Source organism: Gavialis gangeticus, unplaced genomic scaffold, assembly GCF_001723915.1.
Source record: "Gavialis gangeticus isolate Ggan-Ray unplaced genomic scaffold, GavGan_comp1, whole genome shotgun sequence".
Taxonomy (NCBI): domain Eukaryota; kingdom Metazoa; phylum Chordata; order Crocodylia; family Gavialidae; genus Gavialis; species Gavialis gangeticus.
In genome coordinates this window covers 104,749,048-104,761,839 of record NW_017729031.1, presented here as the reverse complement: position 1 = coordinate 104,761,839, position 12,792 = coordinate 104,749,048, and the positions used below count along the sequence as shown (strand labels likewise).

The 12,792-nt window shown below is 37.2% G+C and overlaps 1 protein-coding gene across 1 annotated transcript in view; it reads left to right on the top strand.

The window, feature by feature from the left end:
• Window positions 1-12,792, top strand: part of ABI2 (abl interactor 2) — a 114,854-nt gene that overhangs the window by 41,285 nt on the left and 60,777 nt on the right. The window contains exon 5 of the mRNA XM_019522908.1: window positions 5,897-5,914. Coding sequence (XP_019378453.1) covers window positions 5,897-5,914 — 18 coding nt within the window. The remainder of the gene's footprint in view (window positions 1-5,896; window positions 5,915-12,792) is intronic.

Genomic DNA, 12,792 nt, shown 5'->3' with positions numbered 1-12,792 from the left:
TTAGCAGCGGTTCAAATGAACTGTACATGGCACATGTCTAGCTCTGGATTTTCTAAATCTGAACATTGAGATTGTAACCAAGTCCTGGGCTAGCCAATTCTGTCATTTAAAAATATTTTTAAGAATAGTTTCAGGGTGAATTTTTAAAGCTGAAGTTAAATACAGATTTGGTTGGATGTGTAAATGGCTGCCTGTATGTGCTGGTATTACGCTGATGTGCACATAACTAAGCAGTGGCATGTGCAAATTAGACATGAATGTTTAAAAGCAGATCTTGGATTGAAATAATTTTAGTCAATGTGAGTTTATTACTAATTTATGGCACCAAGATATGAAAGAACGCTGTCAGATTAATGTTCTGAAAGAAGAAAGGTAAATAACATGGAGCTTTGTCACTTGCAAGATATATAACAAATTAAAAAATCTGCAAACCTTTCAAATTAGTGATGCAGTTGAATGCTTCCTTAAATCAACTTGCCCCCAGAATTTTTGATTGACATGAATTGCTTTCAGTTATTCATGTCATTCTGTCTGAATTACCTCTTGTAATTTTACATGACTAATATAAGTAGACAATTCAGCCTAGAATTTAAAAGTGAAATTCTAGTCATTCTTTTTATTTATTTTAAAAACCTGTTCAGCAAAGCAACGTTTTATTCAAGAGTTTTTCAGCAATTTGTTTGTATAACAGTTATTTTCTCACATTCTTCATTGAAAGTGTTTGCTTATCTTAGTGTGTGTACATAACAGGTAAAAAGATAACTGGTGTATTTGCAAATGAATATTTGCATAAACATTTTTTTTACCTGGAAATCTCATTAGGAGATCAAATCTCCAATGTTGAAATCTACTGTGCATTTCTATAAAAAAAGATCAGCAGAATTTTGTGTTGGTAAGGATGGACCGTATGTAGGTTGACTTATCATTGCTACCATTTTTATAATATCTTTGATTTAGTGAGATACTTTTAGGGTGCATTAAGGGTGCTTTATCTCCACTAGCAAAGTTTAATTTAGGCCCAGTTCTAAACCCATTATAGTTAGAATACTGCAGTTACTTCAGTGCAACAAGATCAAACTCAATGTAATACAATAAATTGTTTTTTCAAGAGTCTCATTTTAAAGCTGCTCAGAGGACTGGATGGATAAATGTCTTGTGTCCAGACCCTGTAATATTTATGCTTTAAAAGCAAAGCTTATTCCAAAGGATGTTTAACCAATGTTGTATTTTTATTTGGAATGAGGAGATCCATAAACATTGTTTAGCTTGAAATGATCATCAGCATCATTTCAAGATTTTTAAGATGCACTGCAGCTTTAAATTGAAATAGTATATATTTTTTTTGTCTAAGATCCACAAACCTGTTCCAGTGGACCCTCACCCTGCTTGAGTCTAGATAGATAAAAACACTAATAGTCACTGGGGAAGATGTGGCCAGCTACACTAAAGAACCCATCATTCTTTGTTTTGCCTCTGTAACTGTAGGAAGGTGTACTGACTTCCTGCTGTACAGAAGAAACAAATATTACCAAAAAGAAATTTTGACTAACTTTTCCCTTCTGTTGCTTTGGACTAGGCAGCTCACCCCTGTTTCTTCTTCCTTCTTGGAAGGCATTTCAGAAGGGAGCTGAGGAGAAATCAGAGGGCAAGCAGGATAAACAGCTTGTGCATCAGAGGGAATACATTGGTCTGTGTTCACACTTCCCTTATACCCACTGGGCTTTCTCCCCAACACTCAGTCCCCAAGATATTCTGTCCCTTTTTTCCCCTTTCCCCCTTCATTTGGAGGATTTTCTTGTTCTTCTGTGAGATTTATTTCGTTCAGTATCTCATGGCAAATCATCCATATAGCAAATTAGGGAGAAGAAAAATAAAACATGCATGGAGACCAGTCTCCATGGGTATTGGGCTCCTTCTCCCCCCCCCCCCAAAGGAAGGAAAAGCAGGAAAAAACATGGTACCCCCTTAAAGAGGGGCCCTGGAACCCAGGAATATATTTTCAACAGTAGGAGTCCTTTATCTGTCTTTCTTATCTTCTCATGCTGATTCTCTGGAAGGGATCAAATCTGAGAACCAAGCCCAAATCTAGTTCTTCCTAAATATAGGAGTACCTCTTTGGGATGAAGGAGAACTTTCAGTTTCATAACTTGAAACCACAGAAAAGGAGAAAGCAAGAAAATCGTTTCCAGTAAGACTTCTTTACATTCCAGCGTAAGAGGGAAGTTTATCTTTTAAATGTACCTCCTGAGAAATCTGTCAAGTTAAAATGAGTCTGACCTAATCACTATACAGAGTAGGAAAACTATTTGTGGAACAGATGAATAAGTGGTGGATTCATCAGTTAAAACAAAGTTGGTTTTGTGAAGCCCCACATGAGGGCATCTAAATCCTGTACAGCTAGCTCTTCCATGTTCCTTCCAACATGGGTTACTAGGCTAATCCTGAAAGAGGCGAAGTTTGTATTGTAGTTGGTTCCTGGATGAGAAGAAATGATGAAGCATCCTACTTATTCTTGAAACAGCTCAAGTTGGAAGCATTAAAAACCACTGTGAAGGTAGTCAACAAAGCAGACTTTTTTTTGTCAGTACTTCTAAAAATGCATACTCCACATCAACCTTTGTCAGCCTAACTGTAACTATTTCACTTTTACTGTTGGATTGCAGCACTTGCAATACAGCTCTTATACCCTTTGGGTCTTGCTACAGTGCAGAATTTTTTTTAAAGTGCTAGTTTTCTTAGTCAATGCCCTCACACAGGAAAGGAGTTCATTTTTACATGTTTTATGACAACCTATTAAAGGCTGTGTCTGGAGAAAAAATAGTACAAAGGAATTCAAGACAATTTGGATTTTCTTCAGTTTCATTCTAAATTGAGGATGTGGGGTGAGAGGAGAAATTTCTGGACTCCATATACTGGATGATCAGCTTGTAGGTTTTTGTTTCAAGAGAACTGAAACAAATCAGTATCTTTGGTCAGGATGAACTGTAGTTCCCTGTTGGCAGAGAAAGCTGTTGTTCTCGAGATTCTCCAACATGATTTAAGTCTGACAGGATCTCCTCCTCAAGATCAAGAGAGAATATTCAAGACTTAGCTTTTGAGTAGTCTTACAGGAGAGAGAAGACATGTAGCTGTTGTATTGGATATCACAGGTTAGTGGGAAAACCTGTTATAAAGCAACTCATGTCTGCATGATCCTCTAGTGATACAGGTGTAACAAAAGCACTCTAATCCTTTCAGGGTCAAAGTTAGAATGATTTGGCTAATGGGTAGGATACAGGATCATGTAGAGATAACAGATCATAGCAGCTGAGGTGCTTACCCTAGCAGCAGCTGCTTCCCCTCCCCTTGTAAAGGAGCTAAAATGTATGTTTGTTCATACCAAACTCTCCACTGTGCTGGCATCTAGTAAAAGTCACAATTTTTTCCACTTTGGAGCCTGGCAGAAGTTCAGGGAGTTGTGCAAGAGATGTATGGTACCTTGCCTTTTGTCCTCTGTATCTTGAATCATGGAAAGCTTTTAAGAAGATCCAGGGTTTCTGTCTCAGTGTTAAAATGTTAAGTGCCTGCACTATCTAATGTGGTTTACTTTGCATGCAGAAAGAGGGTGGTTTTTTTTTTTGGGGGGGGGGGGTTTACACTGAGATGTGTAAAGTATTTTCTTACTTTTTACTTAATTTTCCTAAAATTAATTAAGTGCCGCTATAGAATCCCAAGTTTGTCTGCAGTATTTTGACTTGGCATTCCATTGAGGCCCAGGAGAAGAAGGTATTAATGTATTTCTTCTCTATCAGAGAGAACTTTCCTGATAGTCATTTACCTGTGAACTTATAGTGGCAGAGCTTTGAGGCCTTAGCTAGTGAAGAGCAATACTGTGTGGTCCATAGCAGTACGTTGGCCTTTTAAACAGGTCTTTGTTTTCGACCAAAATAAGTGTGTGTGTATGGGGGGGCGGGGGAGGAGTGCAAGTTTTTTGGGCCATGACAGAACGCTTGCTATACCGTGCATATTCTTGGGGCCTTCAAGATCTGTGTCTGTAGCACATAGCCCTGTCATAAATGGAATATTTTGTTTATTCTTGGTCATTTGATTTCCCAAGAAAACTGCATCACTACGATGGTACCATGAAGCCTGAAAGTGAGGATCATTTTTTTTCTCTCTTGTTCTAGCAGCCAGCATCAAAACTATCGCTCCATGAGAACAGCAGTAGCCTCTCAGGCTGAGAAACCTTGTGAATATATGAGACCTAAAGAGTAACTACATGGTCATCCTTTTGTGTCTTCTGACAATGTTATCCATTAAGATTATAAATGGGCATTATTTTCATTAAGGGGTGCTCCTTTTTATGGTGTCTCAGTTGTAGAAATGGAATTTAAAAACCATTATTGAATTTCGTTCTGATCCTCCCTGAAGGCATTGTGCTGTAAAACATTAATGATTTAACGGGTCTGTGGACTTTATACATGACAGAGAACAGGGGTATTTATTTTGATTTAGCATTAATTTCCTTTCTCTTAGTTACAAAGTTCTGAGATATAGCACTCCCTTTTACGGAGCATTTCTTTGGCCAATTTTTTGTTCAAATTGGTTCTTAATTAAATTCTGCAGTAGGAGTGTATTTTACGATGGTACATATTAGCTTGTTAATAAGTTTAAGTCTAAGTGGAACATTACCCTTAGCTATGAAAAATGTCTCAGTTGGTGGGCCCTTTGGTGTAGCTGGCTATCCTATTTCCTGCTTGATGTGTTGAAATTAAGCTAAGACCCTGTTGGACCTTCCAACTCAGGGATGTTTTCAAAGGCAGAATACATTTTCTTAATGTATTGCAGATTAGTTTATAAACTAAATGGATGATCATGTCACAGGAAAGGAAAAACTTTCTTATTAGGAGGGTAATGAAGCACTGGAATGGGTTATCTAGAGAGGTGGTGGAATCGCCATCCTTGAAGGTTTTTCAGGCCCAGCTCAACAAAGCCCTGGCTGGAATGATCTAGTTGGGGATGGTCCTGCTTTGAGCAGGAGGTTGGACTACATGACCTCCTGAGGTCCTTTCCAACCCTCATTTTCTATGCAGCATGTTTAAAGTATATGAAACTGAAAAAAATGGGTAAGTTGTCCAGTGGAGGGACTGGTACTTCTGAACATTTTCATAGCTTTGGAAAAGAGCTGAGGCTGTGTGTCAGCACGGTATAAATAATAACTTGCAACTAAACTTCAAATGTTATGTAACTATTGGATTTACAATTTGGTTTACTGTGCAGGACCGTATTTACTGTTTGCTGATGTGGTGATTCATTGTCTTTCAAAAAAAATGTAATTTAGTGTTACCCTTGCTAAGATTTTTCAGACTTCCAGGCAGGTGTCACAAGGCCAGATGACAGGACCCTCTGGAAGAGAACATAGATTAAGTCAATGCCCCAGGTGTCAATATCCTTCTGTTTTAGCAAACTAATTGTAGTAAAATATAACAAGTACTTTTACACAAGTCCTAAATTATTGAAGGAAGATACTTTGGAGAATCTGATATAAATTAACGTCCTAAGTTAATGCATTTAGAGCCTAAAAAGTTTCATTGTGAAGGAAAAGTTGTTTTGTTTTGTTTACATGTAGCAATGCAAGAATTTGGGTGAATTGTTATACAAATATTTGGTCATGTGCTACTTTTAATGAAGGCTCTTTGATCGGTGTCAACTAAAAGTTTCATCTTGAAAATCTTCTGTTCATGACACATTCTGCTTTAACCACTCTTTCTATGATCTACTGAAACATTATTTTATTAATGCTGAATGCTTAACTTTTTTCTTTCTTTTTTCCTTTCTCTTCATATCCTGAAGTTCCAACTAACCTTTCAATGCTTTTTTTCCTTACCTCTTTTATTTGCTCCATTTATGCATTAAGTGGTTGCTTAGATTTAAGGTAAGAAACCCCAGGGCTGGATTTCCATTCTTATTCCTTGGAGACTATTACACACGGGGAGAGAGTTAAAATTAATATGTTGCTAATATTCTAAAGAGAATTAATCAGCCATTCTCCCTTTTTAAGCTGTACCCTTTATCTCAGTGTAATTTCACTGTGGATTGACATTTTGCAGTATAAATGGATGAGTATATCTGATGTTGCTATATCCTGCACTTAGTTTTAAAATTTCTACAATGAAATGCTGACTTACTGCAGTGGGTCTACTAGGCAGTTAACAAGGAAGTAGTATGTTAACATTGTTTAAGAATAAAAGCTGTATATGAGTAGATAGTTAATTCTAAACCTCCCCCTGTGTAATATTCTTTTTATCCTATATACGGTGTGATTTATTATTCAATTTGTGGTTCATATTTGTGTAAAATTACTCAGTTAAAGGATACCAACACTACAAAAAAAGTCATTTTTTTTAAAGTTGCAGTGTCACATTTTTTTAACTTTCAATACATGTATAAGTAACACAGTTTAAAATACTTTATAGAGAGAAACACTTATTTCTAGTATATGTATGTATTTCAGTATATGATTTAGCAGAGTATTATATAGATAATTTGTCAAAGTACTTAAGTGATTATTAATTACACTCTGTCATGTGAATAGTCTCAAGAGTAACAAAATAGTTCTAAGAGCAGGCCTTTTGGTTGTTAAAATACAGACATCATAAAAGGCTTGAAAATCAGATAGGTGGGGTTAAATTAATTTATATGTTACTGCTGACCTGCTTTTCTGGAAGAAAACCTAACAAAACATAAATATCTAATATAAGGTTATTGTTTTATTACTTAAGTGCACTATTAAAAATTAGTGGGTGATCAATTCCATTGATACCATTTGGATATTCAAACTGACAGCATTTCAGCGTATAATATTTCCACTTCTTTTAAATTCTTCCTACCAAGAAGAAAGAAGTTAAATATGATGCCATGTTTCACAAACTGAGGCTTTTAAGTGACATGTTCCAAATGTATAGAACCTGGCCTTAATAAAGCCTGAAGTGTTTTGTATTGAAACAAAAGGAATTTTCTGTACAGGTTGTTTTTTCTTGGTTGTACCCAAGTAAAACATAAGTTGTTGTTTTAAATATCAAGGCATTTCCTTTTTCATGTCCTTGTGATAAGGTATTTTCAGATTCAGAATTTTCAGATTTGTTGGAATCTGACATGGCTGTGCCATGAGCACTTCTGCTGTGGCCTCAAACTTGTGACCTCTGGGCTGTCAACTGTGTGCCTTAGTGTCCATGCCACCCCAGCCCCTGCAAGACATTTAAACATCTTGATTTTGGAACTGTATATTCTCTCCTTTTATCTCCTGCCTCCTTTTTATTTTTTCTTCGCTACTGATGATGAGTCGTCCCTGTCCACCCCCGGTACTCAGTGTATAACCTATACTTGATGTTGTCACTTTGTCAGAATTACTTTAGAAAGTATTTGGCAAATTCTCACCATTTTCATAGTGTTCCTCAATCACAGTTATGGGCAAGTAATAATCATTCTCAATGTATTATTTATTATAATCTGTAAATATATATTTATATATAAAGAACTGCTAGATCTTTTCTCCTGCAGTAATAGTGAGAGCCTCTCTTTTGTGTTTCAGAGTCAGGAGAAATGTCTTCTATGTACAGATCTTGAATGAAGCTAGTGTGTTTCCTTTATCATGTTGGTCAGGTTAGAAATATTTTAGAACTACTTGTCAAAGAGGTACTTTGATTTAAAGGTTAATGTGGGAAGGTACAGTGTGTCAGTCTTTTGCAAGAGTGAAGTGGTTTTAAAAAAGATTGTCACTTCATTGGAGATGCACAGCTTGCCTGATCCTTCTTGCACTTATACATCTGTCAGTCAGTTTTGTCAAGATTTAAGACCTTAAAATAAAAATGGGGCCTTCTAGCTCATTTCCATGCAAACACTGCTGAATTAGAATTGTTCCCCAGTTGGGAGGACTGCATATGTAATAGCATTTATTATTTTTGTGCAAACATAAGCTAAAGCCTTGGCTAACAAGAAAGTTGCACTGGTTTAAAGAAACAGGGTTTAAAATTGCAAACCATTGTGTAGCTACCATTGTGGTTTGAGTGGCTTAGGTTTAATCAAAAAGATTCTTAATACACGTCAACAAAAACCAAAGAAGCTTCATCTAAAATAAACCAAATGGTGAAAACTATTTTTGTTGCTTTAACTGAATAAATTTAAAATTGTATCTAGTGGAGGGGGGCTGGACCTGATGATCTGTAAGGTCTCTTCCAGCCCCTAACAACTATGAAGATTAAGTCACTGCATCTTTGTGTGCACAAGATCTAATGTTTCCATTGCTTTGTGTTAGATTAATCTGTTAAAGAGGTTTACTCACTTTTCAAGAGTTGTACTTTTGTTTCATGTAAAAGCGAGGGATGAAACTCCAAGGTTTGGGCTCTTAATCCTATGCTCAATCAGTTGACCATATAATTTAATTAATGCGTGAAACTTTGTGTGCAAGTGGTTGAACAGAGCCTATGCTGAGGTAGTGAACTACATCCTGTGAAAAGTTCCCAAGGGTTGAAATGTTGAACCAGAGAATTTCTGCAGTTCTTTGAAGGCTGCTATCATGGAAAAATATTTACTCTTTAAGCTAGCATGAAACGTCTGCTGTTTAAGTCAGTTGCTACGTAATGATCTTTTGCTGTCTGATTGCCACACAGTGCTATACTGAAGAAGCTCAGTTTATTTCATTTATAAATATGTCACCAGATCATGTAATTTTTTCAGACCAGGGAAGTCTATTTCTGATAGTGGAAAACTTTTAATATAGCAAACACTCATCAAGATCCAGTGGCTAGAAGCTGAAGCGAGACCACTAGAAATCAGATACAGATTTTTAACAGTGATAATAATTAATCATTGAAACCACTTTTCAAAGATGTGCTGAATTCTTTATCACATGAAGTCTTGAAGATTGGGGTGTTTCTAAAAGGTATACTCTAGCTTAACATGAATTTATAGATTTAAATAAGGGAACACTGGGTGACCTGTGTTAAACAGGAAGTCTGATTCACATTAGCTTTAAAAAAACCCCCCAAACCCCTTATAAATGTATTTTGATTTCTGTTCTCTTCAAGCAGAATTTTAGAATTCCCATTCTCCTTTTGTAAATATTTCAGTTAAAATAGCCAGCAGTGTTGAGGCAGTTGGGATGTTAGCAGATGAATTGCACAGATTCTCTTGATTACTTTATTGATTAATAGTCTAAACTACAATTATTGCTTATACCCTTAACATAATAAGTGTTTTTTTAACATGGAGATATTTGAACTTGTCTAGGATTCTATTTCTTGAAAAAGCTTAGAATGCAAGACTATGGCATTGTTAAAATGGAGATTTAGTTACATTCATGGAGTGCTGGAGTGCTGAGAAACCCAAAATGACAGTGTATACATAGGCTAAGCAGTTTTGGTCTGAAGTGGGTCCTGGAAAGAAAATACAGAAGTTCATCTGTTATATTATCCTGTTTTAAAAATCTTTTTTAGTGCCTTTCATAGAAAGAACTGCTTTGCTTCCTTTTTTTTGTAATGAAACAGAGTTGCAGCCTAATTTGACAGTATTTAGTTATGGACAGTTTGACAGTATTCATATATTTCTTCATTAAACTAGTGATTCTCTCCAGAGTGCTGTGGCACCCTGGGATGCTCTGAGATCCTTTGAAGGGTACTGTGAGGTGCTATGCAGTGCTAACACTGTTAAGTATGATAACATGATTCACAAGATAAGTCCAGAGACTTCAAACAGGAACGCATAGTGTTAAAACAGTTTGACCTACTGTGAGCTTTTTAAATTCTTTGCAACAGAAACAATATTGTTTTTGTTGTTAAAAACTGTTGAAAAAGAGCTGGTATTTTCTGAGGGCTGCCTTGAGTCTAATGTGTGGTGCCTTGAGTCTGAAAAGGTTAAGAACCTCTGTACTGAATAGTCTGAGAGGAAACTTGAACTGACCTTCACACTAGCTGAGCATCAGAACAAATGAGAAATGTAAGCATCTTGTGTTGTCATTTGTATCCCACAAGAGTAGTGAAAGTTAGACCAGTAAGATCTATTTATGATGGTATGCTGTGTATGAATTTGGGAAGTTCCCCTGTGTTGACAAGTAGTCAAGTTGGTAGGTGGTAAAAACTCCTATGAGCTTTTTGTGGACAGATGATAGTTCAGTTAGTGAAATACGGCTATATTTATCATTGGTGGTGGAAGAATAGGAAACACAATCACATTTAAAAAACATGGAGGCTGCTTACAGATGTTTAAAAACCCCCCAAAAAACAACAATGGCGTTTTACTTTAAACTGGGTGCTCTCCCGTGCCAAGCCTGGCATGTACCCAGAAGAGGCATTGCGCTAGTTGGACCCGGCTTGGCCGATGTCTATATAGGTTAGGCGCTTTAGTGAGGGTTTTTTTGGCACTTTTATCTAGTAGCTCATTGAATCAGCTTTTAAAAGCATTAAAAAGCCCCGCTGAAGCACCTGATCTATGCTGCGGAGCTGGGTTGAACCTAATGAGCTTCTGGTAAAGTACCAGGGGGGGGGGGGAGGGGGTTGTTTTGTTTTTTTAAATGTGTGTAAGTAGCTGGAGATGCGCTGCCTATCATGCTTTTGTAATACAGCAGTAAGTGTGTCCACTTCTTGAGTAGAATTCCTTGTTTGGAATCCTTAACTTCCAGTGTCATGCAATAAAGATTGATTTTTGAACTTAAATAGTCAACAATGGGGTGACCTTCCAAATCAAAAGATTATAGTAACAGCTGCATTTTGAATAGATATAGACTATTTTTGCATGGTTATGTACAAACTTGGAGCATGAACAGCTTTAGGTTAATAGATCAAGTCCAGAAAGGACCATTGTGATCTTCTAGCTTGACTTGGACTTCAAAGGATTTTACTAAACTAATTTTTGCTTCACTATTACTATTAATTAAACTTCAATATTACTATTAAACTTGAGTATATCTTTTAGAAAAACAGTTCAGCTAATTTTTTTAATTATCAGTTATGGAGGCTCTGTCGAAAACATAGGTTAGTTCTTCCCATGACTAATTAACCTATAAACAAATAAACAAGAAAACTGTTAATAACTAGTCTTATTTCTAGTCTGAAATTCAATTTAAGACCTTGTTCTAGTCTTCTTCAACATTGATTAGTTTTCTCACACCTTTGTTGGCTTGATTGAAGGGTTCTCTTAGCAAATTTATCTTTCACACAGGTGTTTACTACCTGTGATCAGGTCACCTCTTAACCCAGTGGTTCTTAACCTTTTGAGCCAAAGGCAGGCAGGGAGGGTAGAGTGGCACCTTAAAAAATAACTCATTCTGAAAAACAAGCTTTTGTAGGTGACAGCCTAATTTGTCAAATGCTGTGTTAGACTCAAGGAACCCTTCCTAGCTCTTAGCTTCCATTTGTTTTTTGACTATGGAATACCCAATGATCTCACAGGCTCCTTTCCAGTTGTAAAATTCTGCGAAGCTGTAAAAGTAATAAAGTAATTCTTTTGTTGTAAAGAACTCAAAAACACCACTATGAATTAAAATGTTTTTGACACTGTGGCTTCCTATTTGAGATCTCTGTGTTTATCTTGTGAATGGCATTATAGGTGTTTGCATAGCTAATACTGGCTGACATCTGTAAAATAGCTAGGCACATTATGCAGGAGTTGTTGCGTTATTGCCAAATACAGAAGTAACATAACTGCCATATTGCTACATGGTATTTTTGTGTTCATACATCCAAGGACTGCATTAGCTTTTCTGGCTACCATATCTCATGGGAAGCTCAGGTTCATTTTATTCTTTGGTCCCAGATGTATGGCCTTACATTCTAGTGGATTGCAAAGCGTATTGTTTGCTTGCATCTAACATATGCCCAGTTATCCAGCTTTGTATTGTGACCTTTTATCTTTATTATTTACAACTATCCCAATCTGTCTTCTGCAAACATAATTAGTAGCTATTTTGTCTTTTGGCAGGTCATTGATAATAAACACCACATAATGCAGGATTGAGAACTAGTTCTTGCAGAAACCCACCAGGCATATAGCCCATCAGAAATTATTCTAATTTATCATTACATTTTGAGACCTGCAAGAAGCAAGGCTTTTGGGGGGTGATGTCTTTTAATGGACCAGCTGCAGAGTTTGGATAAAGTCAGATGAGCTTTTGATACGAAGCATTCTACTTCAGGTCAAGCACAGCTTTCTTCCTCAGACCTGAAGAAGAATGCTTTGCATTTAAAAGCTTGTCTAATTTTATCCCAGCTGTGCTGTTCAGAAATAAAGGACATCACCCAAGAATATTTTTCCCTCTTCCATAATTCCTGGACCATCACTGCTACAACATCACTCTAACACTACTATTTTGAAGTCTGTTAGGTCACCAGTATTAATACACTTAAGGTTACCATATTTCTAGTATCAAAAAAGAGAACACCTGCAGGGAGGAGGTGGGGAGAGGGGTATATAATTGTGTAGGGGTAGGGGGGGCAATGATATGCCTCTGCCCCAACCTCCTAAACCACTATCCTCCCAGCTCTGCTGGTGCCCCTCACTCCTGACCTGCAGTTCCTTGTCCTCCACAGCCTGCTGGTGCCCCTCGCTTCTGATCTGGAGCCCCCTGCCCCCCACCCCCACTCAATCACTCTGAGGCAGCTCCCCTCTTCCCCAGCTACAAGCTGCCCGCAGCTCTGTCTAGCTCCCCGTCCCGGTCCCTACCAGACTTACTTGCAGAGAGCTAGTGCCCGGTTGTGTCTTACATGACCATGCAGAGCACAGGGCTGGGCTGGGAGTGCTGTGCTGTACTGCATCTCTGCA